This window comes from Psammomys obesus, unplaced genomic scaffold, assembly GCF_907164565.1.
Source record: "Psammomys obesus unplaced genomic scaffold, mPsaObe1.curated_primary_1811, whole genome shotgun sequence".
Taxonomy (NCBI): Eukaryota; Metazoa; Chordata; class Mammalia; order Rodentia; family Muridae; genus Psammomys; species Psammomys obesus.
In genome coordinates this window covers 1,724,568-1,751,340 of record NW_026592776.1, presented here as the reverse complement: position 1 = coordinate 1,751,340, position 26,773 = coordinate 1,724,568, and the positions used below count along the sequence as shown (strand labels likewise).

The 26,773-nt window shown below is 40.3% G+C and overlaps 1 protein-coding gene across 1 annotated transcript in view; it reads right to left on the bottom strand.

Moving 5' to 3' along the window:
• Positions 1-343: 343 nt before the first annotated feature.
• The window catches only part of Adgrg2 (adhesion G protein-coupled receptor G2), a 72,233-nt gene continuing 45,803 nt past the window's right edge, over positions 344-26,773 (bottom strand). Inside the window, 17 exon segments of the mRNA XM_055615724.1 lie at positions 344-541; positions 544-636; positions 4,743-4,895; positions 5,818-5,919; positions 8,394-8,677; positions 9,635-9,734; positions 11,717-11,985; positions 13,517-13,638; positions 14,436-14,539; positions 14,651-14,696; positions 15,467-15,589; positions 16,196-16,339; positions 17,392-17,548; positions 18,809-18,971; positions 21,102-21,113; positions 21,279-21,670; positions 26,494-26,560. Coding sequence (XP_055471699.1) covers positions 477-541; positions 544-636; positions 4,743-4,895; positions 5,818-5,919; positions 8,394-8,677; positions 9,635-9,734; positions 11,717-11,985; positions 13,517-13,638; positions 14,436-14,539; positions 14,651-14,696; positions 15,467-15,589; positions 16,196-16,339; positions 17,392-17,548; positions 18,809-18,971; positions 21,102-21,113; positions 21,279-21,670; positions 26,494-26,560 — 2,396 coding nt within the window. The 3' untranslated portion in view covers positions 344-476.

Here is a 26,773-nt window from a genome sequence, read left to right as displayed (position 1 = left end):
TTTACACAGTAGAAAATAAATATGAAAAGGTAAAGATAAGATTTTTGACGTGTGGATCACTAACATTTAGCTTATATACAACAAAGGCATGCACAACTAAACTCACCAACAGACTGAAATAAACATTTCCCCCCTAAAATGTTATCAAGGATAACAGCCTCTTTAAAATGGAACTGGAAAGAACTTTCATTTCTCTTTTCCTAAATCTTATTCTGTGGTTTTTAACATCCATCTTCTTTCAAATAAAAGCTGAGAAACCAAATTGCAACTGTCAAGAGACCATAATAATGTCATGGTTTCTTCTTCCATTAGTAACCATTACCCTCACTTAGCTTGTGTTCGTTCAGAGGTTGCTGAGAAGAAAACAAGCTGATTTTCATACATCTTACATTGTGTAAAAGGAAAACTGGACACATCACAATATCAACATCATGCTTTGATTTTAGAAGAAAAGAATCACATTTGCTCAAAAAAGTTTAAACTTCCCGCTTTGAAGTCCTTCTGAATGCCATCCAGCTTTTACCATTTCAGGAATCTTGTCACTAAACATGTGCTGTTTGTCAGTGAGATTGTGAAGGTACACATCTCCATTCTGAACACTGAAAGAAACCCCATTCATCTCTGTAGATGCATTGCCTAGATAAAGAATATCAAAGTCGGTGTCATGAAGTGTCCACAGAGAGCACTCAAGTCCTACCAAGCTTCGCCTTCCCTGGAAATGAATCTTTTAAAAATACCCATTCTAAATTTTTGTATTGATCACTTTTTGTTGGGGGTTGGTCTGATGCTTGTATTTTCATGCTAATTACTCGCCCTCCTGATCTGGTGACTGCCTGGATAAACCCATCCTTGTTGTGTAAACCTGCCTAAGACATTATACCTGATTGGTTGATTAAAGGCCTAAAACCTGGGCAGGGCAGAATGGGATAGGTGTGGCTAAGGTTCCTGGGCTTTGGGTTCAAAAGAATCCCTGGAAAAAGACTGACAGGAAGAGAGGAGGAAGGAGGACCCTGCCATAGGTTAGCATGGAGAAGAAACCACATGGGCTAGGAGGAAGGACTCCAATAATGGCGTGGAAAGGACCAGATGAAGAACACTAGCAAGTATTTGTAAGAGTATGGCTGGAAGGTAGCCAAGATAAGGATGGTTAAGGAGGATGGCATTGGATGGGTCTGGGGGATGGAGGGTGAGGTTATTGAGACAGTGTAGGTGAAATATCTGCCCAGCCCAAGGCGTTTTAAGGCAATTATAAAATCTAACAGGTGTCTGTGTTTTTTTATTTGATTGTGATAGTGGGTTAAATAATACTGTCACAATAATTATAGAAATAAGAATTAAGCATTATATAGCCTAACATCATTTTTATTGGCAACAACTTTTATTGAAGTTGATCAGAAATATGATTTCTATGGAATTTTTTAAAACCTGAAACAGTCAAAACAGGGAGCAAAGCAAGTATTTTTTTAAAAATTTTTCAAATTCCAATTTCCTAACTCCAATTGAACATATTGAATTAAACTGTGTATAAGATGAGCTATTCAAAATTACCAGAGATATTATAGACACTCTCAATTGCTCCTGGTTCCCTATGATTCATAAATTCATAAAATTTTGTATTAGAAGACAAGCCGAAAGCAATCATCTACAGTCATGGCAAGAGCAAATTATCTCTCTATAGCCATTTCTAAATCTGTCTTCTGACTATCCTAATAGCACAATTTCCCGAGAAGAAGCCACTGATTCTAACCTAAGAGTCTAGCCAGAGAATACCAGGGAATTTATTCAGTGGTACCTGGAATTAGACCTAGACCTTCCTACCACTGGTGGCCTCAGATCCTCAGGACACAGTGCCTAAGTAGCTACTTAGCATCATCCTTCTGATCATCGTAGCATTGAAAGGCCATATGCAAAACTGAATAATAAGCCCACTGGTTATTTTGTGGCACAGTCATAATACAGATGAGAATAGCACTGAATGCATCCGACATATTGCCTCACTTATAGCTAGTGCTAAGGGATTGGTGCTACCTATTATCCCCATTTCTCAGATGATAAGATAAAGGTTGTAGAAATTACATGCTCTGCTTGACCTTCTATGGCTCAAAAGTGATGGATGGAATACTTCAGTTTGTTTCCAAAGTGTCAGCTTATAGCCCTGTGTACTAAATTATATGGCTGTAAGACAGCTAAGAACTGAAATATGTGTCACACTCATGAAAATGCGGTGGATATGGCTAACACAGCTCCATCTGTGCCACAGTTCAAACAGGGCATGTGAATTGTTTGAGGCAGCTGTTCTGACTTAGGCATTTTGGTTTGGGCACATTTTGGTTGCAGGAACAATTTGTCCCAGCGTAATAAAGCACTCAGCCGCTGGTTTCTTTTTCTGAAAATCCCAGTGCCACTCCTCTTGTCTGGTGTGAGGGCTGACAAGTTAGAGATGTTCATCAGAGAGGCATATCATCGTTTTATAAAACACTTAGCCATTCTGTTGACTATAAAGTGATCTCCCCTTACTGCAAGTACCAAAACTCACTGTGTCAAACACCGGTGTCAAAATGGACCTGCTTCTATAAAATCTGACTTCCTGAAGAATGACAGCATTTTTTTTTTTTTTTTTGTAGCGCTTGGCAGGTGAAGCATTATCTCTGAACCTTCTTTCTTAAAATGGAAAACTCTAGTTATGGACCAAGAGCCCCCCACCCCTATGAGAATCTAAGGCTTCTGGGGGATCTAGCTCAATCCTGTAATTTCACTCCTTCCAACTTGCTCTCTCACTCTTATTAATCAGCCTTCATCTCCCTGTCTTCACTCCAGGGACTTACAATGAATCATTCCTGAGATGGCAAATTGGCGAGTATCCAGAACTATATTCTTGGTATTAACGGTGATGCTATAAGGCCACATGGCAGCAATTTCTTTTTTTAAATGTTAATTATTTTTTTTTCATTTTATGTGTATTGGTGTTTTGCCTGCATGTATGTCTATAAGAGGATGCCAAATCTTGGCATTACAGACAGTTGTAAGCTGCCATGTGGGTGCCAAGATTTGAACCTAGTTCCTCTGGAAGAGTCAGTGCTCTTGACTGCTGATCCACTTTTTTTCCAGCCCCAGGCAGCAATTTCTTAAAAATTCATTACTTGTCCCCTCAGGGGACAGTGTTTAGGGCATTTTCTGCTTGCTGCAACCTGGGGAGGGCACTGCTGTTTCTGCTGAGTAGAGAGGCTAAGTTCAATATCTTGTAATTTTCTAAAAAGCATTTCTTAGCCCCAAATGTCACCTGTGCCTAAGATTGAGAGGTCTTGAATGTCAATGAATCTGTTGTTTTTTCTTTGTGTTAAAGTTCCTGGGCTGTGGTGGCACACACGCCTTTAATCCTAGAACATGGGAGGCAGAGGCAGGTGGATCTCTGTGAGTTTGAGGCCAGCCTGGTCTACAGAGCAAATTCCAGGACAGTCATGGCTGCACAGAGAAACCTTGTCTCAAAAAACCAAAAAAAATAAAATAAAATAAAATAAACATATGTGGTAGGTATACATGTGCATGCTAGCATGTATGTGCGCTCATGTGAGTGCACAAATACACAGGCAGGATTTGTGTGCATGCATGTGAAGGCCTGAGGTTGATGGAAGGCGTCTTCCTGGACTGCTCTTCACTCTGCGTTGAGGCAGGGTTTCTCACTGAATCTGGGAGCGCACCATTTCGGTTGGTCTGGCTAGCCAGTTTGCTTGGGTGTTTCCCTGTCTCCATCTGCCCCTTGTGTGCTAGGATTATAGCAGGACCACCACACCCATCAGGCTTTTAAGTGTGTTCTGGGGAATTGGTCCTCACCCTTGCGCAGCACTCGCTGAGTCATCTTCCCCAGCCAACCCCCAACTGTACATTTTAAAATCAACCTCTCAGAAGACCTCATCGTTATGAGACTAAAGGACTAGTTGGTAGAGACATGAATCTTCTCGCAAGCTGATTTGAATTAGTAATGGAAAGAACTAGTATCTGAAAACAATGGATAAAGGCCAACTGTACATTGGAAGAAATATACTGGCATAGCATACGTTTTTAATAAAATGCAAAAGATATATTAAGAAGCAGAGGGCAAATATAAGTAAGGTAAGCTTTATGAATAATGAACAGCCAAGTCTTGGAGAGAAAAAGAAAACGTAATCAAGTTTTAGCTGGAGATTTTAGACTGAGTGAGTGAAAGAAGCTGCAGTAATCTGTTCATATGAATGACACAGATAGTGACCAATATTGCTCACAATCCACCTTCCAGCATTTGCTATATTCAGGGGGACTTGGCTGCTGTCACAAGGCAGCCACGCTGTGGGAAAGGATTAACAATCATGAAAAGCCAAAAACAGGAAGGTTTCAAAGTGCCAAAGATATGCATGGGTAATAGATGTGATTTTCAGAATTCATATTGCTTGATCACTTAGGTACTGCTCTCGCAGAATAGTACACTATTGAAGCCTTTGGACAATATTTAAATTAGATTTTGAACATTAAAAAAACTTTTAGGTTATGGTCAGTTTCTGTTATGGAAAACGATTTTTTTTAAAGTTGTTTTGTTATTTTCTCTAAAGTGAATAAATTTGGATTTATAAATGTCCTGGTTCATATGGAAAACTCTGTTTTGAGCCACTAGTCATAGGTGTTATCTTTCAGTTTGCTTTTCAAAATGAACTACTTCAAAAAAATAAACTCTGGCTTGAGAGACACTCTATTGAGACATGCATACATACCATTCCCGCTTGCGTGCACTGAGCAATCATTATTCACTAGTAGTGTGGTGGAGTTAGTGAAATTACAGCTTGACTGGAAGGAATTTGAAGAGCTGGATACTCCTTGGTTTCCAGTCTGCTTCTTTAAAACATTAGTAGCAGTTTTCCTCCAGTCTACAGCGGAATAAGCATGGCAGAAAAATGGCGGTGTGTTGAAGCTTAAACGCAAGAGGCAGGTCACAGGGTAACAAGTCCTAGCCATTGAATTCTCACAAAGCCTTATAGGGAACTCACACATTTTACAAGCTAGCATCATGCAAGGTACCTTCACCCATGTCCTCCTGGAACTAAAGGCTGAGTTGATTGGATTGCCTGGAGTTATCCACTGAATTAGGAAGGAACCCAGAGCCTCTCTCTCTCTTCCCTCACAAGGACGCAAGTCAGCTCTGCTGTGGCAATTGGTCTTGAACCCATACAAATGACTGATCCACACGCAGACATTTTCTAAGTACTGACCCCGGTACCTATCAGGTACTGAAAGGTAGTATTCATGCAGAAGGAAAGCTAGCTTTTCAAACAGGACTTTATTGTTCTTTAAACAAACAAAGAAAGAAAAAGAAATGGGCTCTTTGCTCTGTTAGCCAACCAGGACTATGGGAAAAGAACTTCAATGTAACCAAATACATGCCAAAGCTTATATATAAAGTCTGGCTGGCTAATAAATAAAGCCACTGACATCCTGGACCTGTGGAGAAAGGGGTGAGTCAAACCTTACAATGTTATGAAGGAAAATATTAAAAATTACTTTGGGAACTGAAAAACATGAGCTCAATAGGAAAGAAACTCAATATTTCACTGTTGCTTCACTCAAGAAGCAGTCAGTCCACTAACTCGATTGCTCACAGAATTCCCAGGTAGGAAGAATGCTTCTCCATCTCCGCCCCCACCCCCCGCCCCGGAATGTTCAACAGTGTTTTCTGTTGTGTCCCCGCTTTCCAGATCTGACAATGCCTTGACAATGATTGCTTTCATCTTAATGTTCACATTTATTTTCTTGAGATTTAAGAGGAAAAAAAAAATGAAAGCAAATCTTTACCAGACTTTTTAGGCAGCCGTAATTTTCCACAACAAAGATACTGCCTCCACTGTTTTCTGACATTCTCTTTTGCTGCACAGTAGAAGATGAATATGAAAAACCCTAAAGGGAGAGAAAAAAATCCAAACCATTATACAGTGAATTCCAAATAGAACCTGATTCTTGGCAACTTATTTTGTACAAAAGAAGAAATCTTTTGCATTTGTGGACAAAAAGTGAAATTTTATAAATTGATAAAATTTCTACAATCCAAAACTATAAACAAAGATCTTTTTAAGACAAGGTGCTTATAAAAGGAACTGCATTTTCACAGCTCTTATCTTTCCCTGTCCAGGTAGCAAAAGCCATGTGCACGGGATCCCACTTCTTAAATCCTCTGGATGTGCAATCTAGTTCCAAGTCCTGCCCAATGTAACCTCCTCCTCGGTCTCAGGTGCCTCTTCCTTCTGCCAGATCCCTTTCTTGGGTCTTCTGGGCCTTCTGCTCTGAGCATCAAGTCTGCAGAGTGTTTGTATTGACTTATCTACAATCTCCCTGCCTCCCTTCAAGGCTCAAGGAACTTTCCCCCTGATGTTTGAGCATAGAAAGCTAGCTACAGGTTTGAACAGTTGTTTGGAATTGCTTCCTGCCTACCTCTGTCTCTAGCATTGTGGGCCAGGGATCCTTACTGAGCACTGTCTCTGCCAAGACCCTACAGCTTTTGCCGGTAAGTATTTGTGGGCTGCATGGATGAAATCCAAACCACCTCTCTCTCACCAACACCTACCTACTTTTAAAATATTCATTTAAAAAACCAGATTATTTCTAATGGGAGCCTCAAGGGGTGGTGGCCATTGTACACCTTTGCCCGGTGCCACCCTGGGAGGCTCCCTTGGTTGCATGGTTGCATGAAGGGAGAAACAACACGTGTGAGGGAGGGAAGGATGAGGATATGCACCAGCCAAAAAAAAAAAAAAAAAAAAAAAAAAAGCATACACATAGCTCATCTTTAATCAATGCCAAAGGTATTGTAAAACTAGGCCTTAGCTCCCTTTTACAGAAGCAGCAAATTATTTCTAGTCATTTGTGTTCTAATAAGATATTCTGGAAAAATGGAGGAGGCAGGTTTGCTAGCTTCTTAAACCACACGAAGAGAGAGGTGCATAGCTGTCATGTTAGTGATTGATGTGAATTTGCATAGCATATTTATTTTTTCTCTTAAAGTAACTATTACTTGTAACATCCCATCATTAGGAGAGAAAAACCTTTCTCAAGCCAAATGTTGTGGCACATGCCTATATCATCCCAGTACTGGAGAAGCAGAGATAGCAGATCACTGTGTGTCTGAGGCTAAGCCGGTGACTTCCAGCTCAGCCAGGGCTACATATGTTTACACAGACTACACTCTGCCTGAAAAGCAACTCCCTCAAAAAACAAACAAACAAACAAACAAAAAACAACCACAAAACAAAACAAACAAAAAACTTTGAAATAATTTCCCCTTTTTGTATTATATTTAATACTACATAGCTCAACACCTGGATGTACCAATTTAGGGACTTGTATGTTGTAGATTAAAAAAAAAATACTAGCCATCTCTCTCTCTCTTTCTGTGTGTGTGTGTATGTGTGTGTTTGTGTGCATGTGTGTGTTCAAATCAAATAAGAACCCATGGCCAACACTTCTGGGAGGGATTTCATTGAAAACTAGCAAAATTATCTATTTCCTGATGAGACCACAGGAGGGCAGTATGGGAGCCAAAGCAATGTGAAAATAAGCACAGAATGTAATGAAAAGGAGTTGGAATAAGAGGAATCCAGAGGACAATTCTTTATTGTTTCTGTAATGTAAACCTATTAGCCTGCTGGGCTTTTAATGCTAAAGTACTTCCATTAAAAATTAACAGCTGACAAGATTTTTGTAACACTGTTCCAAAAGGAATTAGTCATTCACTTTTCTAAAAAATACGACTGCTAGGGTCCCAAAATGAGAGTGTATGGGCTTTCTTACCTTATGGGAAACTCCAAAGTCAAACGGGACCCTTCAAGCCCATCCCAGGCCTGCTCAGGGCAGGTTGGCAATTTCTAAGGGTTAGCCCATGGCCAATATTACTGCCAGTTAGGTATTATTATTATTATTATTATTATTATTATTATTATTTTCTCATTTATCATTTTGTGTTTCCAAACCAAACCCCAAAACCTAATCCCTAGGTCCAAGTAGTAAACTCTCATAGTGACATGGTATTTGCATTTTTTTCTTTGTGTAAGTTCTGCTTTCATAAATTAGTTTAGAATAATTAGTTTAGAATAAAAAGAAAGGAAGCAAGAAAAGGCTGAGTAATTGTCTCTCTCAGAAAGATTTCCTGGCAGATTCCCTCAATACAGTTTCCCTAAGGAGATGAGAATGGATAAAAAGAAAAATAATCAAGCAATTCTCAAAATTAGAAAAATGCCTTTCTTCTAAGGGTCTCAAAGCTCCTGTTCTTGCAGTAAGTTGGATTTGAAAGGAGTACCTCTTCAGCCACCGAAAAGGACACTTTGCAGGCACTCTTAGTAGTGATATTTTCATCTTCCCACTGGGCTCTTTGTGCTTACCTTGTAAGGTGTTAAAGATGGCAAAAATATACATGAAGGTGACATTAACTGGTCCCCAGGCAAAGAAGGCAAAGCCCCAAACAATTCCCAGTAAAAATGTAAGGCCAGCAACACTCCTGAGGTCTTGAATACTAGTTTTGCGCTGGGCTCCCTGTTGCTTCTTCTTCTTAATTCGGCAGAGCTGAACCAAGACGACAATGAACATGCTGATGTTCATTAAAAATATCACACAGAAATATCCCACAACTGTGATATAGAACACCGCATTGCTGTTGATCCAGCAACTGGATGGGGGAGAGGAGAGGAGGAAAACATTATCATTATGAAAATATGCTTGCTCCAAGTGATGCACTGAATCTATAATGTTTTGATGCAAACGTGTTTCTTTTTTCCCCCCTTCAAGTAAAAATAAATAAATAAATAAATAAATAAATAAATAAATAAATAAATAAATAAATAAACAAACTGCTTTTCTCCACAATCATTTTTACCTCTGGGGAACAGAATCTAGGCATTTATCTCAGTAAATAAGAATATTTTAGAAGCTGGAGAGATGACTCAGTGGTTCAGAGCACCCAAGATCCTTTCCCAGCACCCATGCCAGGCATCTCACAATTATCTGAAAATTCAGCTCCAAGGGATCTGAAACCCTCTTCTGGCCTCCACAGGCACACACATGTGGCACATACATACATGTGTACACATACAAATACATACATAAAAAGAAATCTTTAAAAAATATTTTAAAAGTTCTTTTTGTTTTTTTTCTAGACAGTTTCTCTGTGTAACAATCCTGGCTATCCTAGAACTCAAAGAGATCCACCTAACTGACTGAGTGCTGGGACTAAACTTGTGTGTCACCACCACCACCCTGCTTAAAACCATTTTAAATACATTCAGACGTTCACCTATGTAAATTATAGTTACCCTAGTCTGTATGTCTTTATTAATATAATGTCACGAGCATTTCATCTTTATTGGAGGTTAAGAGTCTTAATATACCTTTTCCTAATCTGTAGACTTCTCGGAATAATTCCTCCTAATTTGTTACTTAAATAATAGCTTGGCATTTACAACTAGTTAATCTGATTTCACATCATGATGAAGGTTCTTGTTTTAAAATAATTTTAAATTGTATTAAGATAATAGACATGGCCAACAGACTAATCACATCCTCCACTTTCTTAAAGAATTTAATTTTTTAGATCCCTGGACACTTCCTAAGATGAATTTGTACTCACAAGTCAACTGGTTTGCCGTTGGGGAATTTCCCATAAGATCCAATCCCATAATTATCTAGGGATATAGTCAGGACAATGGCCACAATCACAGCTGGTATCCCTGTAACATGGGAAACATCAGTCACACAGTTCTGATAATGAAGGAGGTGAGAAAGAAAAACTGGAGATCATTTTCTTTTCCTTCCTGTGGTATGGCAGGGACTGGTTAACAACTATTCACCAGATCAGTTTCCATTCATTTTGGCATCTGGATGGATGCTCCTACCCTCACTGGCGTCCAGCACTAAATTTTGGCTAATAGGCTTTAAGCAGAGGTGATTTGCTCCACTGTGGTCCTAACCCCTAGAAACTAGCTGCAAGGCCCTCCGCTCTCTTTCCCCTGAAACCAAGAACCATCTTAGAATCTCCATCTTGAGGCAGAGTCTTCATCAACTGGGGTTCATAAATAACCATTGAGGTGCCTTCCTTCCGTTCAGCTGGGATGCAAGGGAGTGAGAAATGATCTGGTGAGGTCTCTTGTAGCAGCTAGTGCCACCATGAACTCACGTCTGGACTGTAAGTTTAAGAGTAAGCAACTCCCCGTGGCTCTTTCCTTAAACAACTAAAATTCCTCACCTGATTATTTGGAACCCAATGATGAATGGAAAAACCAATTTTTCACTGACTTAGGCCTAGTGACTGTTGCTATGTTGGCTTTCTCAGGGGCCCATGAGTACTTCTGCTAAAAGGAGGCACATCATGAGGGCTCCTGACAGTTTTAAATGGCTTTCAGCTAAGGAAAGGGCTTTTGCAGACCTCCGTGCCACCACTCACTAGCCACCCCACACTACACACAGACCAGTCAGTCAGTTTCACCGCTCTGGTAAATAAAACAACAATAACGACAACGACTACAACAACAAGGATGGGCTGGGGTGCCTGAAAGAGTCAAATGTATTCTTTGTTCTAATTCATTTGAACTACTAACAATACCGACACAATGGTTTCTTAAGTAAGACTTAAAAAAAAAAAGAGTAGAAAACTGAAGGCTGAAGCTGTAGATCACTGTTGGAGTGCTTATCCAGCATGCTCATGGCTCTGTACTAAATCCTCAGTGTCAAAGACATATATAAGCAGTAGAGGTGCAGGAGCTTGTTTTTTGACAAGGGTACCTGGCATTTCAGCTTTCTCTAAAAGAGATCAAATCCCTGTGCAAATACCTGGAGCTATGGCTTTCTTTCTGGAACGAGTGAGGGCGATTGTGTGTTTTGTTGTTCTTCACAAAGATGCAATGACAGGTAGGGTGACAAATAACGAAAGGCTTGCAGTTCTGTGGTGCAGGAGGGACTGTTTAGACTGAAGAAGTAGAGGGAATTTGGGAGTGTTGATGGTTGGAATCCACTGAAAGGGATAGCCATAAGGGGTGAGAAAGCCAGCCTGGGCTGTTTTCTAGCCTTGCAAAATGGGGGCATGCTACACCATCACGTAGAGCCAGGGTCTTCACTTGCGTGCTGCTAACCTCATTGGCCTGTCTTCAGTGAAGTGTGAAACTACATCAAAAAATCAAAAGAGGGCACTACATGCTTGTGGATTATCTACAGGATTCTTTTTTTTTTTAAACTTTTTAAATGACTTTTTTGTTTTTTTTATAACATTTAATTTTTTATTTTCTGTGCATTTAGCGTGAAGGTGTCAGATCCCTTGAAATTGGCATTACAGACAGTTGTGAACTGCCATGTGGGTGCTGGGAATTGAACCCAGGGCCATTTGGAAGAGCAGACTCTTAACCACTGAGCCACCTCTCCAGACCCATCTATAGGACTCTTAAGAGGAAGAGGTATCAATCAGCTGAAAAGACCAGAACTAAGCTCAGTGGTAAGTGCCACCAAGAACTATGAACTTAATGGAAAGTCAAATGTGGTGTCTTGGAAATAATCTGGTTGCTGACTCAATAAGATTGTTCTGGAAACAGTGTATGTAGCCTGTGAGGAGTCCAAATATCTTTTAGAAATTTTCCAAGTGGGATTCAAGTCTCCACATGATTAAAAGTCAAAACACTGGGGGGAAAAGGTCCAGGTAACATTCAAGCAAGTTTATACATACCCCAGCCAACAATGCAGATTTTAAGGATGTACTTCTGGAAGTAAATGTTAAACACCTTGACAAGTGCCAGGTACATGTGGAAGGCTTCTAAGCCCATCCATGTGAATGAGACCAAGAGGAAATAGTGAAGAAACACAGCCACGGAGATGCAGAAACTTCGGGTATTATGCAGAGCAATCCAGCAGTCTAGGAGGAAGACCAGGTTGAGCAGGAGCAGGGCAGCACACAGCTGGATGAGGATTTTGGAAGGGTAATCCCTCCGAATCTTTCTAAAATGAAACGACGAGAAAAATTCACATTAGAGTTTGTCAAACTTTGTATAAGAATATTCCTCAGGCTGTGCCAGAGGGTTTTTTTTTTTTCTTTTAAAGATTTATTTAATTTTCAGGTGTGTGTAGATGAGTGAAATCCAGAAGTGGGTGTTGGATCCCCTGGAGCTGGAATTACAGGCAGCTGTGAACTGACTGATGTGGGTGCTGGGAACTCTGAAAGAGCAGTAGGTACTTTTAACCACTGAGCCATCTCTCCAGCCCTTTGTCTCAGCAGTTTAAATGATTTATTTGTTGGTATATGCTGATATGCATAGATTTCCTCTCGGAGTGGGTGTGTACAGGGGACATTAAAACCAACATAGAGGAAAAAAAACTTAACTGAAGATTTGTGAGAATTAATATTGATTGTCAACATTAGAAGAAAACAGCAAACAAACAAACAAACAAACAAACAAAAAACGAAAACAACAACAACAAAACCCAGAATCACATAGAGACAAGCTTCCGGGCACACCCGGGAGGGTGGGAGTAGGTTGACTAAGGCAGGAATATGCACCTTAAGTTTGGGTGATACAATTCCACGAGTTGGGTCTTAGACTCAATGAAAAGGATAAAGTGGTCTGAGCACCCACATTCGCCCTCTCAGTTCCTGCTGCTGTGACATCCCCCTGTCCCTGTCATGATGGACAGACCCTTCAAGCTGTAAGCCCAAATCAACCTTTCCTTCCTTAAGTTTTCTTTGTCACATGTTCAATCGCAGCAACACGAGGAGCAACTAATAAGGTGATCCTTCGGGAGAGAAAACAAGTGTCTCAATTTCTGTAGGATCTTTTACATGCTGACTGTAGACACACACTTTTAAATAGTGTTTATTCAATACATACTACTGAGAAGCCACCTTGTTTCTCCTGAAGTACCTCTAGAAGTATTGCTAGTTCTTCTCACATGATAGGCTGCTACATTCAGAGCTTCAAAATATGACCAGATTACTATACCATCTTAAGTTATTGCTTAAACTGAGACCACGGAAAGAAGAGTTTAAACCACTGATAAATGTAGTGACACAGGGAAATGCAGCTAATTTATCTGTTAGGATTTCCCCATAAAAACTAAACATTCATCTTCGTTCCTATATTAGTTAATATACTTAATCTTTTACATTTCCTCAGTGTTATTTGTAAATTTGATTTATGAATCTTTTTGCTGCACATGGTGCTATGATCTTTTCAAACTGTAACCTTTTGGATTTCAGTCACTCCCCCTGTTTTCCTCCACTGATTGCTGATGGCATACCAGGCCCCCATTTGGGATACAATGATGATCATGACACAGCCCCTCATGACCTCACAAAATAATGGAAGGCAGAAGCATATAAACCCGAAATTCTCATAACATTTCACACCGGACATTCTGTCAAGTTGGTGTAAAGGACAGATCAGATTGAAGAAAGGGTTTTTAAATAATACATTTTAGTGATGAAGGTGAGATCTCCCTTTTATAAACCAAATTTCTAGTTGTAGATACTCACTCAAATGCTATGTAGGTTACAAGAGTAACTGACAGAAAAATCGATGAAAACCCACAGCCAATATATGTGATAAATGTCAGAGCCATCATTTGATTTGGTGGTAAGGAAGTCCGAGATAGGTCCTGGGGAATAAAATCTTGTTTTCAGTAATCAAACCATTTTAAATACATAAGAATCATTATTATGTTTGTTGAATATACTAAGTATGCATTAGTAGTCCCATACTCTGTTTAACCAATTTATGAGATTGGCACAATCACCATCACCTGGTAAAAATAAAGAGTTCCAGTAACCTGTTTGAAGTCCTAGCTAGGAAGTGGAGGAGTCAGAATTCAAATTCAGAAATCAGGCCTGCCTGATTCCAGAGCTCATTTACTTACTTGGTCACGGAATCATAGTGCACTGGGGGAATCCTGGATTAGAAGCCGTAAGATTGACATTTGGCTCCTGGTTCTTATATTTCTTAGTCCTATGACTATGAACAATTACCACAAGTCTTAATTCTAATTGTTAAAGAAATGCTGGGAAGGTTAAATGAGATTATTTAAGAATGGGGGTGTGGCTGAGTGGTAAAGCACTTGCTTAGCATGTGCAAAATTATAACAACAGTAATAACCAGGTCAAAGTGTTTAATAAACATTTTAAGTGCACTGAAAGGTAAATAACTTGTGTTGCCCATTCTAATAAGAATCTCTAGCTATTTAAAGGAGAAAAATGTGCATGTGAAAATAGAATGTAAAGAAATACTTGTACACTACAGTCAAATATTGGTTACTGTGGTTTCATTGTGGTATGGCTATGTCACAACATTATGCTTTCTGCTTATCTGTAAGGTCATCAAGTGGAGTAGATAGTCTGATATAATGACAATCTAGCTCTCAGACTCAAAATCTAAGGCCATTGAGCATAAATATGTTACCAATAGGATGCCAAAACTTGTGAGGTGGCTGCAGGTACAGATGGTTTCATTTATCGTCTTGTCTTTGATGGAGCAGCCATCCGATGACCAACCTCCTCTGCCACCTGTTGGCATCAAGAGCAGCATCTGTCCCATCAGCCAGTCATAGCACAGTGGCTTACCAACTTCCTCACTCACTCACTCACAACCTTAAAAGGGTTGAAACTGGAACCTACCATTTCTGCCCAAGTCCCAGAACACACATTTCACAGTTAAGTCATCCTGTAGTGGAAAGACAAGTCATAGCTAATTAGTTTATTGAACTGAAAAGCAACTGGGAAAATCAGGGATATTTTTAATTTCATAATCTAATGCTTGAGATTTGGAGACTTATTTTATGTGATTCTTGGAGGCAAATGAGCCCCATATATAGGTCAGTGCTTCTTAAAATATCAATCATGCATAGACATCACCTTAGGGGTTTGTTTAAAAATACACACTCCACTTGATGATAAGAGTCCTTGCATAGAGGGTGAGGGCATGAGTTCAATTCCTGCATAGACATCACCTTAGGGGTTTGTTTAAAAATACACACTCGACTTGATGATAGAGTCATTGCATAGAGGGTGAGGGCATGAGTTCAATTCCCAGCCCAGGGGACAGGGAATACATTCTGGTTCAGTGGGTCTGGGGTGGGACCTGAGCCTTGGCAAGTCTAGTCAACTCTCAGGTGACACTGATGCTGCAAGTCTGAAGAGCATATTCTTAGAAGTGAAGTTGTAGTTGAAGCTCCATATGAGATGAGGTCTCTGGAAGTGGGAGTCAGATCTGCAGCCAGTGCCCTCCCCACAGGGAAATTCAGCTGTGGCTAAGAACTCTCTTTTGCATTTGTCTGCCTCAGAAACTACGTGGCTACGGAAGTCGAGATTCCCTTGAGCAGTAAGCAATTGTGGTCTTACACACATCTCCTGTCTCCAGCCATGCCCCAGAGGCACAGTCTGTACAAGGTGTCTCCTTCGTCAAGGAACAAACCAGACAAGGCCCCTCCTCACCTGACTTGGGTTGATGTGCTTCAGTGTGACTGTCACATTTCTCGTCAAGTTCTTGATGGTCATGTTTGCAACGCTTGATGATATGACATAGCTAATCATAGAGAGGTTCTCCAGGGAGGAGTCCTAGCACAGCAGAGAATCAGCAAGATGAAAATGGAGGTGAACTATGTTGAATCTGTGTTAGGGCTAACAGGGCACTAAGGACACTTTGAATTCCCATTCCTTACAATGTAGGTCAGAAACTGTGACTGGGTAAAGTAACTTCTCCAAGACACGACAATTAGAAGCAGGGTTTATCCCACCTTAGGGCTCTAAATCCTAAGTTGAAGTGCACAGTGGACACAAGAGGACCTCATGAATTTTTCAAGGGGGGCACGACATTAATCATTTAAATCCTGGGTCCTTGAGAAAGCTCCTGGATCTCCCTGTGCCTCTATTACCTAATCTGTAAAATGGGGTGGCAATAGGTTCCTTCCTCCCAGGATAAGTTTTAGAGCCAGCACTTGTGGGTTCTTACCGTAGAGCCTGCTCTTTGTGAGCACTCTGAATGTGTTGGTAACTGCTAGTTACTATCCTCAGGAGGAGTAGGGTGTGAATAAAAGTGAACTACAGAGTTTCAACCCTCCATCTGATCTGCGGCAGGCTTAGGAACACGTAATGATTAAATGAAATTAAATCACTCACCCCCCAAACCCAACCCAAATCAAAACTAGTAAGTAGCATCTTTACCTGAAACAGGGCAGATGTTTCAAAGAAACTGAACTGAACCCTGGAAGCCAGTTTTACCTCACTAGCTGGCAGATTACTCATCAGTGATGAAGGCAGAGTAATGGCACCAATACTATTCTCAGGAGCTTGGGTTTCCAGAGAAACCTGGAGATCAAGTAAGAGATGAGAAAAGTATCTGAGCTGATACAAATGAGGTGATTAAAACCACAACTCAATATGGAGGGGCCTGAAGGGCCTTGATCTGTGATCTAGAAAATGGCTCTGCCCCTGTCTCTCTGGTTGGATGAGGCCTCCAAGCAGGAAAGGAAACATTTTAAGGACACATAGAAATTGTCAAAGACTGAAATGCTTGTGGGGTACAGTAGACCACAGCATCACACACTAACTAAGCAAGCACAAGGGCAGTTGTCATGAGAGTCACTTCCCTGTGCTTATACAACGAAGACTACGTAAAAAGCAAGACTTGGCTTGACTTTAACGGTTCTAGCCCCCACTCCCTCTAAAGCATTGTTTTTAACCTGTGGGTCTCAACCCCTTAGGAGTCACATTTCTGATATCCTGCTTATCAGATATTTACATTATGATTCATAACAATAGCAAAAGAACAGTTATGATGTAGTAACAAAATAAGTTTATTGTTGGGAGTCACCATAACATGAGTAACTCCATTAAAAGGTCACAGCATTAGGAAGGTTGAGAGTCATTGCTAAAGAATGGATAGAAAGCATTAGAAGCGGGATTGATTTTCAGCACTACTATACACAGAATGTATACACAGTATAATAGTGTAAAACTTTTAAAAAATGTTGAAATTCATCTTCATGCCTAGGACCCCAACTGCCTAGTATTCCTTCAATGAAGACACTATTCCTTGCTGTCTCTCCATATACGAAATGCTCTCTCTCTCTCTCTCTCTTCCTCTCTCACACACACACATCCCTGCTCCTGAAAACGATGTCAATTTTTACTCTGTGGTGCTTCACCGGCTGCGCTGTATACCAGGCCGGCCTTGAACTCAAAGAGCTCCACCTGCCATCACCTCCTGAGTGCTAGATTGAAGGGGTCAGATATTAAATCTTTTGAATATTGAATATCTCTCCTGAGAATCAACAGTAATTGCCTCCATCAGGAAGCACAGCAGGGGCTCCAATCATGCACAAGAAAATGTTTTCTTTCTATAAGAAATTAGATTGTACCTGGAGATTTGCAGGGTCTTGGGCTGCAAAGGTCATTGTATTGAAATTACTGGCATTCACTCTGATCACGGCAAGAGCCAAAGAAGGGGAAGTTAGACTGATAGTTGTATTTGGAAAATTCAGCTGTAAGCCAATGTCATCTACCACTTTTAGCAACCTGAAAAGACAGTTAGCAGTTTAAATTTACTTCTATGTTTCTGCCGTCTCCATCCTAATATAAAATAGCAACTGGATGCCACTATGAGCCTGGCTCTTAGGGCGAATACTGGGCCATCACTTATCAAGTAAGCAAGTATCTTTACCATTAGAGGGAATCCTCCTATCACCCTGTAATGTACATTGCATAGGTAAATTGCCACAGGTTGTTAAACACTGTTGAAAGAGAACCCCTGGACTAAGAGGGCCCTCCTGTTTGAGACTCCAGCTTGTTTATTTCAAGTGTTCTCCAAACTGTTATTTAAAGCACATTTTCCTGGGGCAGGCTGCCACTCTAATGCTGTAACTGGGAGAAAGGAAAAAGCAAGGAACACATTGTGTCCTTGAGAAGAGCTAGAAGGGGAATTATTTCCAATCCAGGTTACTATTGCCTGCCTCACAACATAAAAATGTCTACAGTGAGAACTGCGAGCTGGACGCTTATCAATGAAGAGGACAAAGAGGACCATCTTCCCTGACCCTCTCAACTAAGAAATCTACTTGGCTGCTTTAGTTGGTTTCCGCTAGATGTTTGTAAAGCCCTCACTTTGAAAATGTCACCTTTTGCTTACTTTCTTTTTTTAAATTTTTATTTTTTACAATTTATTCATTATATAACCTGATTGAAACCCCCTCCTCAAATCCTCCCAGTCGCATCCTCATTCCCTCTTCCCCTCCCATCCTCTCCCCCAAGTCCACTGAAAGGGTGAGTTCTCCTCCTCTGTCTGCCATCTGCCTATAGCTTATCAAGTCTTATCAGGACTGCCTGGATCCTCTTCCTCTGTGGCCTGGTAAGGATGCATCACCAAGGGCAAGTGATCAAAGAGCAGGCAACTGAGTTCATGATAGAGGCAGCCCCTGCTCCTCTTACTAGGGAACCCACATGGAGACTGAGCTGCCATGGGCTACATCTGAGCAGGGGGTCTAAGTCCTCTCCATGTATGGTCTCTGCAGGACCCCCTGGGCTCAGGATTTTTGTTTGTTTGTTTGTTTTGCTTTCTTAATTGAACTACTTAGTCAATTGTCTCTGCTGGAAGTTTTAAGCCCCCAATTTAATGATGTTTTACTATCTGTTGCTTCTCTCCATCTTCTACTCAATATTTATTCTTACTTCTGCTTGTTATATACTTAATAAACTCAGTCATTCAAACAGAAAGCTCAGCTAGCATATCTCATTCTCTGACCCACACAGAGTACATCCTTTCTGTTTGCTAAGTCATACCTTTGAGCTAGAGGAGCTAGCAAAGCAGGTGGAGAGTAAAGGAGTTTGCTGACTTGGTTTACCATTTCGCCTGCAAGGCTAGGCTCTAAGCTGCCCAACGACAATGCTTTCTCCATCTGGGATACTTGGGCTTCCAGATCAGGAACACTGGTAGTGTTAACAACTGTATCAAAAAAACAAGTCATGTTATGCATGCATGATGCAAAAAGCACTTCCAAAGATAAACAGACCCCATGATGTGGTCAATTCATTCCTAGGTATTCATCCAAAAGAAGAAGGTATATATGTTTAGAAGACTTAGTTGTGATTTTCATAGTAGCTTTTTCCAGAATAGTTCTAAACGAGAAATAATCCAAATGTCCATGAACATTTTTTAGTGACCAAAAAAAAAAAAAAGAATTTAGCTACCAATATATTCCACAACATGGATGGCTCTCCAGCTGTCCAATTTATTATGTTAAATGAAAATAATATCCAAATGGCAAAATCCTATACGAGTCTCTTCGTATGACATTTTAGAAATGTTGAAACTACAGGGCAACACAGTGGTGGCCAAGGTCTAGGGTTAAGTGCTGACTTCAAAGAGACACAAAGGAACCGTTGTGGGAAACTTATGTTTCTTAATTGTGATGATGATTACATAGCCACAAGTGCTTATCTAATTGCATACAACTGTAAAACTTGTATTTATCCATATAACTGAAAAAATTTATTATATGTAAATTGTTTTCAGTAAGATAAAAATATAAAACATCAGAATATTTATATGGTGCTATAAATAGAGGAGTGATATACATACAAATAATTCACTAGTGTTTAATTTATATCATTTGGACAAAATTTTATATGGATTACCAGGAGCTATTTTATGAACATGAAATTATAAAGCCCATAGTCAGACTATCCACAATAAGGATTTTTACAGTTTTCAATTAAAACATTGAATATCAACAATATAAACTTGTTTTAACAAAAAATATTTCTGTCTCTTTCTCCGCTTTTGTGGTACTAGGTATCTAACTTCCTTCTTCTTGAACTTCTGATCCCTGATCATCCCACCTCGACCCTCTCAGTGCTAGAATCGCACCACCCCCATTTTAAAGGGGGCGCACACCTTTAATCCCAGCAGTTGGGGAAGCAGAGGCAGGTGAATCTCTGTGAGTTTGAAGCCAGCCTGGTCTACAAAGTGAGACCAGGACGGGCCAAGGTTAGACAGAGAAACCCTGTCTCAAAACAGAACAAAACAAAACAAAACAAAACAAAACAAAACAAAACAAAACAAAACAACAAACACACACATACAATAAAAACCAAAACAAAACAATGAAAACACACACACACGAAAGCAAAAACTGATGTGTGTGTCTATTAAAATGTCTCTTAATTTTATTACTAATATCTTATTTCTTATTTTGCATATTCCTTTCCTGGTCTATCTATGTATCTAGACGATTTTGAAGATGGAATGTTTGTAACTAGCTCTTTCGGGCCTTTATGTGTTCATATCAAGATGTGAAGGTGTGCCCACATTTTTGTATAGCTACTCTAATGGCCCACTTCTTCGCACAAAAGTCATTGTGTTGAGGCAGCATGCTTTATACAATCACACCACTCTGATGGAGCCATTAAGGTTTATATACGTTTTAGCTACTAAGTTATGCTCTGATGTGCATCTTGTATGGCTATGTTGTTTCACTTCTGTTGCCCAAAGAGTAGGTTGAGGGCCTTCTTGATGGCTTTTGGGGTAGCCTGTTAGATTGCTTGAAAGAGTCAATGGGAATAGCTATGGAAAAATAATCAATGTAGATCCAGGGCAATGAATTCTAACTTTACTTTATTATCCAGCCATTAAACCTTCTTTTAAATTCCGATTCCACAATTTTGCCTAAAATTTCTCTATTTATTTTAAGATGATTTGAGAGCAGTGCTTATTAGGAGAAATAGTAAATCACTTGGAAGAAGCTCCAAGTCTTCTTAAGGATGCTGGCATGATGCTAGAGGAAGCAGAAACCATAACCTGAGCTCCAAGCTAGTACTACACCAAGCTTGGCTTTGTCTCCCATCCTCTGATTTCTAAAGGAAAGCCACTTCCTACTCACAGAACTAAAAGTTCCAGAGTCTGGAATGCTCTTGGTTCCTGTCCCTCTTCCCTTTATTCCTATACCCCTAAGCCCACGTGGCTCCTGGGAACCCTTTGCAGTTTTCATGGCTTCTCCACATGCACTATTCCTAGCCAAGTGCACCCCGTGTGACTTAACCATCCCCGCACGGAACAGGTCAGGAAGTGCCAAACTGTTGGTTTTAGCTTTTGCTGCATGTGAGCTCTTAAGCCTGTATCTTCAAAATGGTTCAGAAAAAAAAAATGGCTTAATGAGGTTTTATTGTGCGTTTTGATTTGCAAGCTTTTTAGAAAGCCCCAATTCCAGCAGCACCCATGATCAGCTTGGCTTCTCATATTTACCTGTCTCACCAGGAGGTACGCTGACGGTGACCACATCTTCAGGGACAGGTGGGGCTGGTGGGGTAGGAGGGGGAACAGAGGACTCTACAGGTGACAAGGTGTGGGAAAGATCAGTTTGGGGCACAAAGGAAGAGGCCTGTACAGTTTGAACAGGCGAGTCAATGGCAGGACTGGAAGCCAAGGAGGCTGCAGGCTTGCGATATGGCAGGCGAATCTTTTGTACCAGAGGGGTTGTGCTTGGGGTTATAAGGGTATGATCAAAGGGTTCAGTAAAAGAGAAGTCACTATCGGTGTGGGAAAAAATGGTAGCCTGAGGTATGTCTGCCACGTGCTTGCTGGAAGAAGATAATGGTGGGTCCTGGGGTTGATCAGCAAGACAGACAATGGGATCCTCCAGATCACTAAAGGAAAAATCAGAGAGATACATATGAGACACAAACAAGGTAAAGAGGGTCAGGTCCTCAGCCCCAGCAGCTGTCTAGGGTTTCACCACCTCAACAGGGTTTCGCTCTAAAAGACTGGTCACTTTACATTCTACGTGCCTCTGGCACCGGTTTCTGCCCCTGCCTCCTTCAGACTTCGGGGGGAGGGAGAGATATTAGTATTATTTTACAAACCCCAGTTCTGATTCGCTGATTTACCACTGCTCTAGAGCTCTATGCCATACTGTCCCTCAGTTGAGAGGGTCTTGCAACAGTCTCTGTGTTCCTGAAGGAAAGACATACTAACTGTTCCATAACTTAGCTGGTTTCATTACACTAGAAGTCTATCTTAACAAATTTCATATAATTATAGCAAGGTGTCGTGGTCACTAGACCATGGTAAGTGATCAAAAAATATTGGTTGGATAACATATGAATCGAGCTGGGGCCAAAGAGATAATGTCTGGCATGTAAGTCAACTACTTTTCAGTGTTACTTTAGTGCAGTGCTCCTCAACCTTGCCTATACTATATGAGCTCTATTAGAGAACTTTGAAAAACATACCCACATGGACAAACAGACAAACTGTATTGCAACTTGACTGGATTTAAAGTCAGCTAGGAGACACCCTATGTCTGTAAGGATGTTTCCAGAGAGGTTTAACTTGGGAGGGAAAATCCATTTTGCATGTAGATCTCATCAAACCTGGGCCGGGGGGGGGTCCTAAAGAAATAAAGCAAGCAAGCTGAGCGCCAGCATTCATCTCTCTCAGTTTTGAGATTGTGGGTGCAGTGTGACCAGCCCCCTCACACTCGTGCTGCCATGCTTTCCCTGCTATGACAGACAGTATCCCTTGTTAAGCTGCAAAACAAAAACATATCACTTCTCTCTTTAAGTTGCCACTGTCAGGGATTTTGTGACAGCAATGAGAAAACTAAGATAGGTAGATAGAGGAAGAGGTAGAGGAAAGATAGATTTCTGTGGCTTACACTCATGTCTCATTCAGTTGGTCTTGGGATGGAGTATAAAGGGTCTCAAGCATGTGCATTTTTTAAACTCTTGGGTGACTTTTCTGGTTACATCAAAGGTTAAAAATTCACCTGCTGAGGGTACCTCCCTTATCAGTGGACTTGGGGAGGGGCATGTGTGAAGAAGGGGGAGGAAAGGTAGGATTAGGAAGGGAGGAGGGAGGGGTTTATGGGGGGATACAAAATCAATAAAGTGTAATTAATAAAAAAATGCATTTACAGCCACTCTTGATGAGACCTAATTGACTAGGATCAGAAGGAAGGAAAAGAAGACCTCCCCTATCAGTGGACTTGGGGAGGGGCATGCATGCAGAGGGTGGAGGAAGGGAGGGATTGGGACTGGAGGAGGGATGGAACCACAGGGGGGATACAAAGTGAATAAAGTGTAATTAATAAAGAAAAAAAGAAAAAAAAAAGAAAAATAAATAAATAAGCTTAAAACAAAAAATAAAAATAATAATAAATGCATTTGAAAAAATATTCAAATTAAAATATATTTAAAAAAAGAATTCACCTGCTCTCTGCATGTGATCACTCTGTCTTAGAATATATTACGGAAGAGCAACTAAAGTGTACAAATAAAAACCTAGGGCTGTCTCTGATAAACCCAGATTTAGATGAGACAGAAAACCAATGTGAATATATTCTTAGAGCTTCTCTTAGACAAAAGAAAGGTGGATGATTATATTGTGGTGCATTAGAGAAGCATAGCTTTAAAGAGAAGTGTCAGTGGATTGGAGATGTAGCTCAGCTGGCGGGGTGCTTGCTTATGCTTAGCAAGTATGAAGCCCCGGGTTTGGTCCCAAGCATCACAGAAACTGGTGATCCTGGCACTTGGGAAGTAGAGACAGGAGGATCTGGAGTTCAAGATCATTGTCTGCATAGTGATTATAAAATTATTGGGTTTAAAACATGAGTCCCTGTCTCAGAGGGAGCAAGAAAGTGAGACAGAGCCCAAGAGACAGAAAGACATACACACCAAAGAAAGCCCTCTGGATAATTTATTCTATACCTGTAAGATGCCATTCGCTACATCATATACTATAGCAACCCATCTGGCTAAGCTGTAGCAAGGATGGCATGCAAAACGTACAGGAGATTATCTTCAGACTATGTGGAGCCTACAGGAGCCAGACATTCACCACAGGCTCCCATTAGAGGACTCAGCTAGTCTTGGCCCTCCGGCCCCTAAGTGAAGCACCCAAGTAAACAGAACAGTTGAAGATGACATAACTCTTCAATGTTAGTGTCTAGATGCCCCTCCCATACAGGTGGTCTCAAATTTCTGGGACCGAGTGCGAGCATCAGTGTTCTTCTGACTGTTGTTCCTAGCCGAGGTGCAGACTACATGCAGCTAAGTGTATTTGCCTTGCAGTTGGCACCTGATGAATGCTATGCGTGTATATATAGACCTGGGTCATCACCACCCAAGTCTAGACACAGAGCAATCCTGGAACCCCTGAAAGCTATTCTGACATATCAGTATTTTTTCAAAGTGTCCTATGTGTCTACCAATCCTAAGAACCAATATATTTGAAAGACCCAATGATCTTACAGTTCTTGCTCAGTACTTATCACATTTGGCTTCACATTAGAATCATCTGCCTCGGGGGTCTGTAAAACTCATCTTGTTCTAAACCAGACCAATCTCTGAAGGTAGGAGGCAGGAACTGTTTGGATTTTTTTTTCTTTTCTTTTTCTTTTTAATCCATCAATGATTTGGTCATAAGGCCATGGTTGAAAATCATTCCATTGCTCTATTGTCTGTTTCCTTAGTCTTCAAAGTGCAATTCAGGATCTGAGCGTGGGAGTACATGCCTTTTTAATCCCAACACTGGGGAGACAGCTAGATGGATCTCTGTGAGTTTGAGGCTAGCCTGGTCTACAGAGCGAGTTCTAGAATAGTCAGAGTTCCATGATGAGACCTTGTCTTAAACAAAACAAACAAAACATCTATGTCAAAGTGGGGTTCAGGGACCAGCAGCACTGGCCTCCCCTGGGAGTTTGCTAGAATTGGGATACAAAGTGATTAAATTGTGATAAATAGAATGATAGCCTTTTGCTCTAATTCGGACACTTCCAGACATCCTGCTCCCTAAATAGTTCTCAACCTTTAGCTTAATGGAAGATGTTAAGCTTAATAAGGTGCCTCTAAATGTTGCAGATATTCAGAGACTTTTAACTGTTCCTTGAGTCCAGTGTTTTAACGTAACCTCAGAAATATGACCCTTATTGGGCTGAGTACAGTTGGCCTTCTGTTCCCATATGAGAAGCTTCTCATATTAAATTATGTATGTCTTTTTATTGAAAATAGATTTTTCATACAATATAATCTGATTGCAATTTCCCCTCCTTCAGCTCCTCTCAGTTTCTCCCCAACTTCTCTCTTTCTGAAGGCATCTAAGGTATAATGATAAAATATAATAAGATTAAAGAAAAAGAAACAAATTGGAATAGAACAAAACAAACAAACAAACAAACAATCAGAGAAAAAAGAGTGAAAAAAAATCATGAGAAACATAGATGCAGACACACACACATTTGCACATATACAAATCTCAGAAAAATACAAACCCAGAAGTCATAATGTATACGCAAAGGACCTGTATGGATTTTTTAAAAATGCCCTGACTATTGTTTACTGACTATAGAAAAAAAATAGGAAATTCTGCTAAGTAAAAGAAGGCAGAGGCAGAGAAGAGGAAAAGGAGAGGGAGGAAATGGAGATGACAAAATATCCCAGCAGGTTGATCATGGATAGCTGTGTGAACATTTTCACTGGTTCACTCATTTTTTTTTTCTATGTGACTTTCACAGACTTCTTCCCAGTTTCCCTCCATGAAGAAAGGAGTTTATGGAAGATAGTCTCATTTTTGGGAGATGGATTTTGAGACAGAATTTTCTGTGTAGCTTTAGCTGAACTGGAACTCTCTCTATAGACCAAGCTGGCCTCAAACTCACAGGAATCCTCCAGCCTCTGCTTCCTGAGTGCTGGGATTAAAAGTGTGCACCACCACCACCCAGCCTGTGATTCTCAATTTTAGTTGTTAAAATTACCCAAAGTGTCTTTACCACCTTTACTTTGAGTTTTTGAGACAGTCTTACTTTATGCAGTCCAGGCTGAAATTCAAACTTACTACGTAGCTTAGAAGGGACTCACTCTCAAGGCGAGCCTCTTGCCTCAGCCTTTCGAGAGAAGGGCTTTAAAACCTGAAATACCTAGGGTATATCTCAGGTGATTCTGCTCCAGAATCTCTGAGGGTGATGACTGGGAATCACCATTTCTAAAAACTAAACTTTGAGCTAATTTATAGCTTATAGAAAGATGGCAAAACAACAGAGTTCCACATGCCTTTTATCCAGCATTTTCCAATGTTCACTTCTGAGATCCAAAATGAGACTCACATGCCTATCAACATTTAGCACATGACAAACATATACCATACCCAACTTAAAAAAAATTCTGTAAGGCTTACCCAGTGATTCCATTGTGTGGCCAAGATTGAGTAACACTGTTTTAAGACAGTGGTCCAAATAGAAGCTCCTCAAAATAGAAAACCACTTTCTTTAAAACTGGACTCCTCTCTTCAGTCTGAAAATTCTGACTACCCTTCTTGGCTAGCATTATTAATTAAAAGTTATACATTTGTACAATTTTATTTTCACTTTTGATTGGGTTTATTAATTTGTTTTTGTTATTTATTTGTTTGTTTTTCTATTTATCTATTGATTGATTGATTGAGTGATGAGAAGCTCAGCAAATTTGTTACATACCACTGAAGTTTTTCTAACTCTTCTGGTGAGGAAAGGCAGGGAGTACTGAAGGAACAGCAACACTGTTCTAAAGGAGACAAAAAAGAAAGAGAAAGAGAAAGAAAGAAAGAAAGAAAGAAAGAAAGAAAGGAGGGAAGAAAGGAAGGAAGAAAAGAAGGAAGGAAGGAAAGAAGGAAGGAAGGAAGAAAGAAAAAAGAAAGAAAGGAAGGAAGGAAGGAAGGAAGGAAGGAAGGAAGAAAGAAAGAAAGAAAGAAAGAAAGAAAGAAAGAAAGAAAGAAAG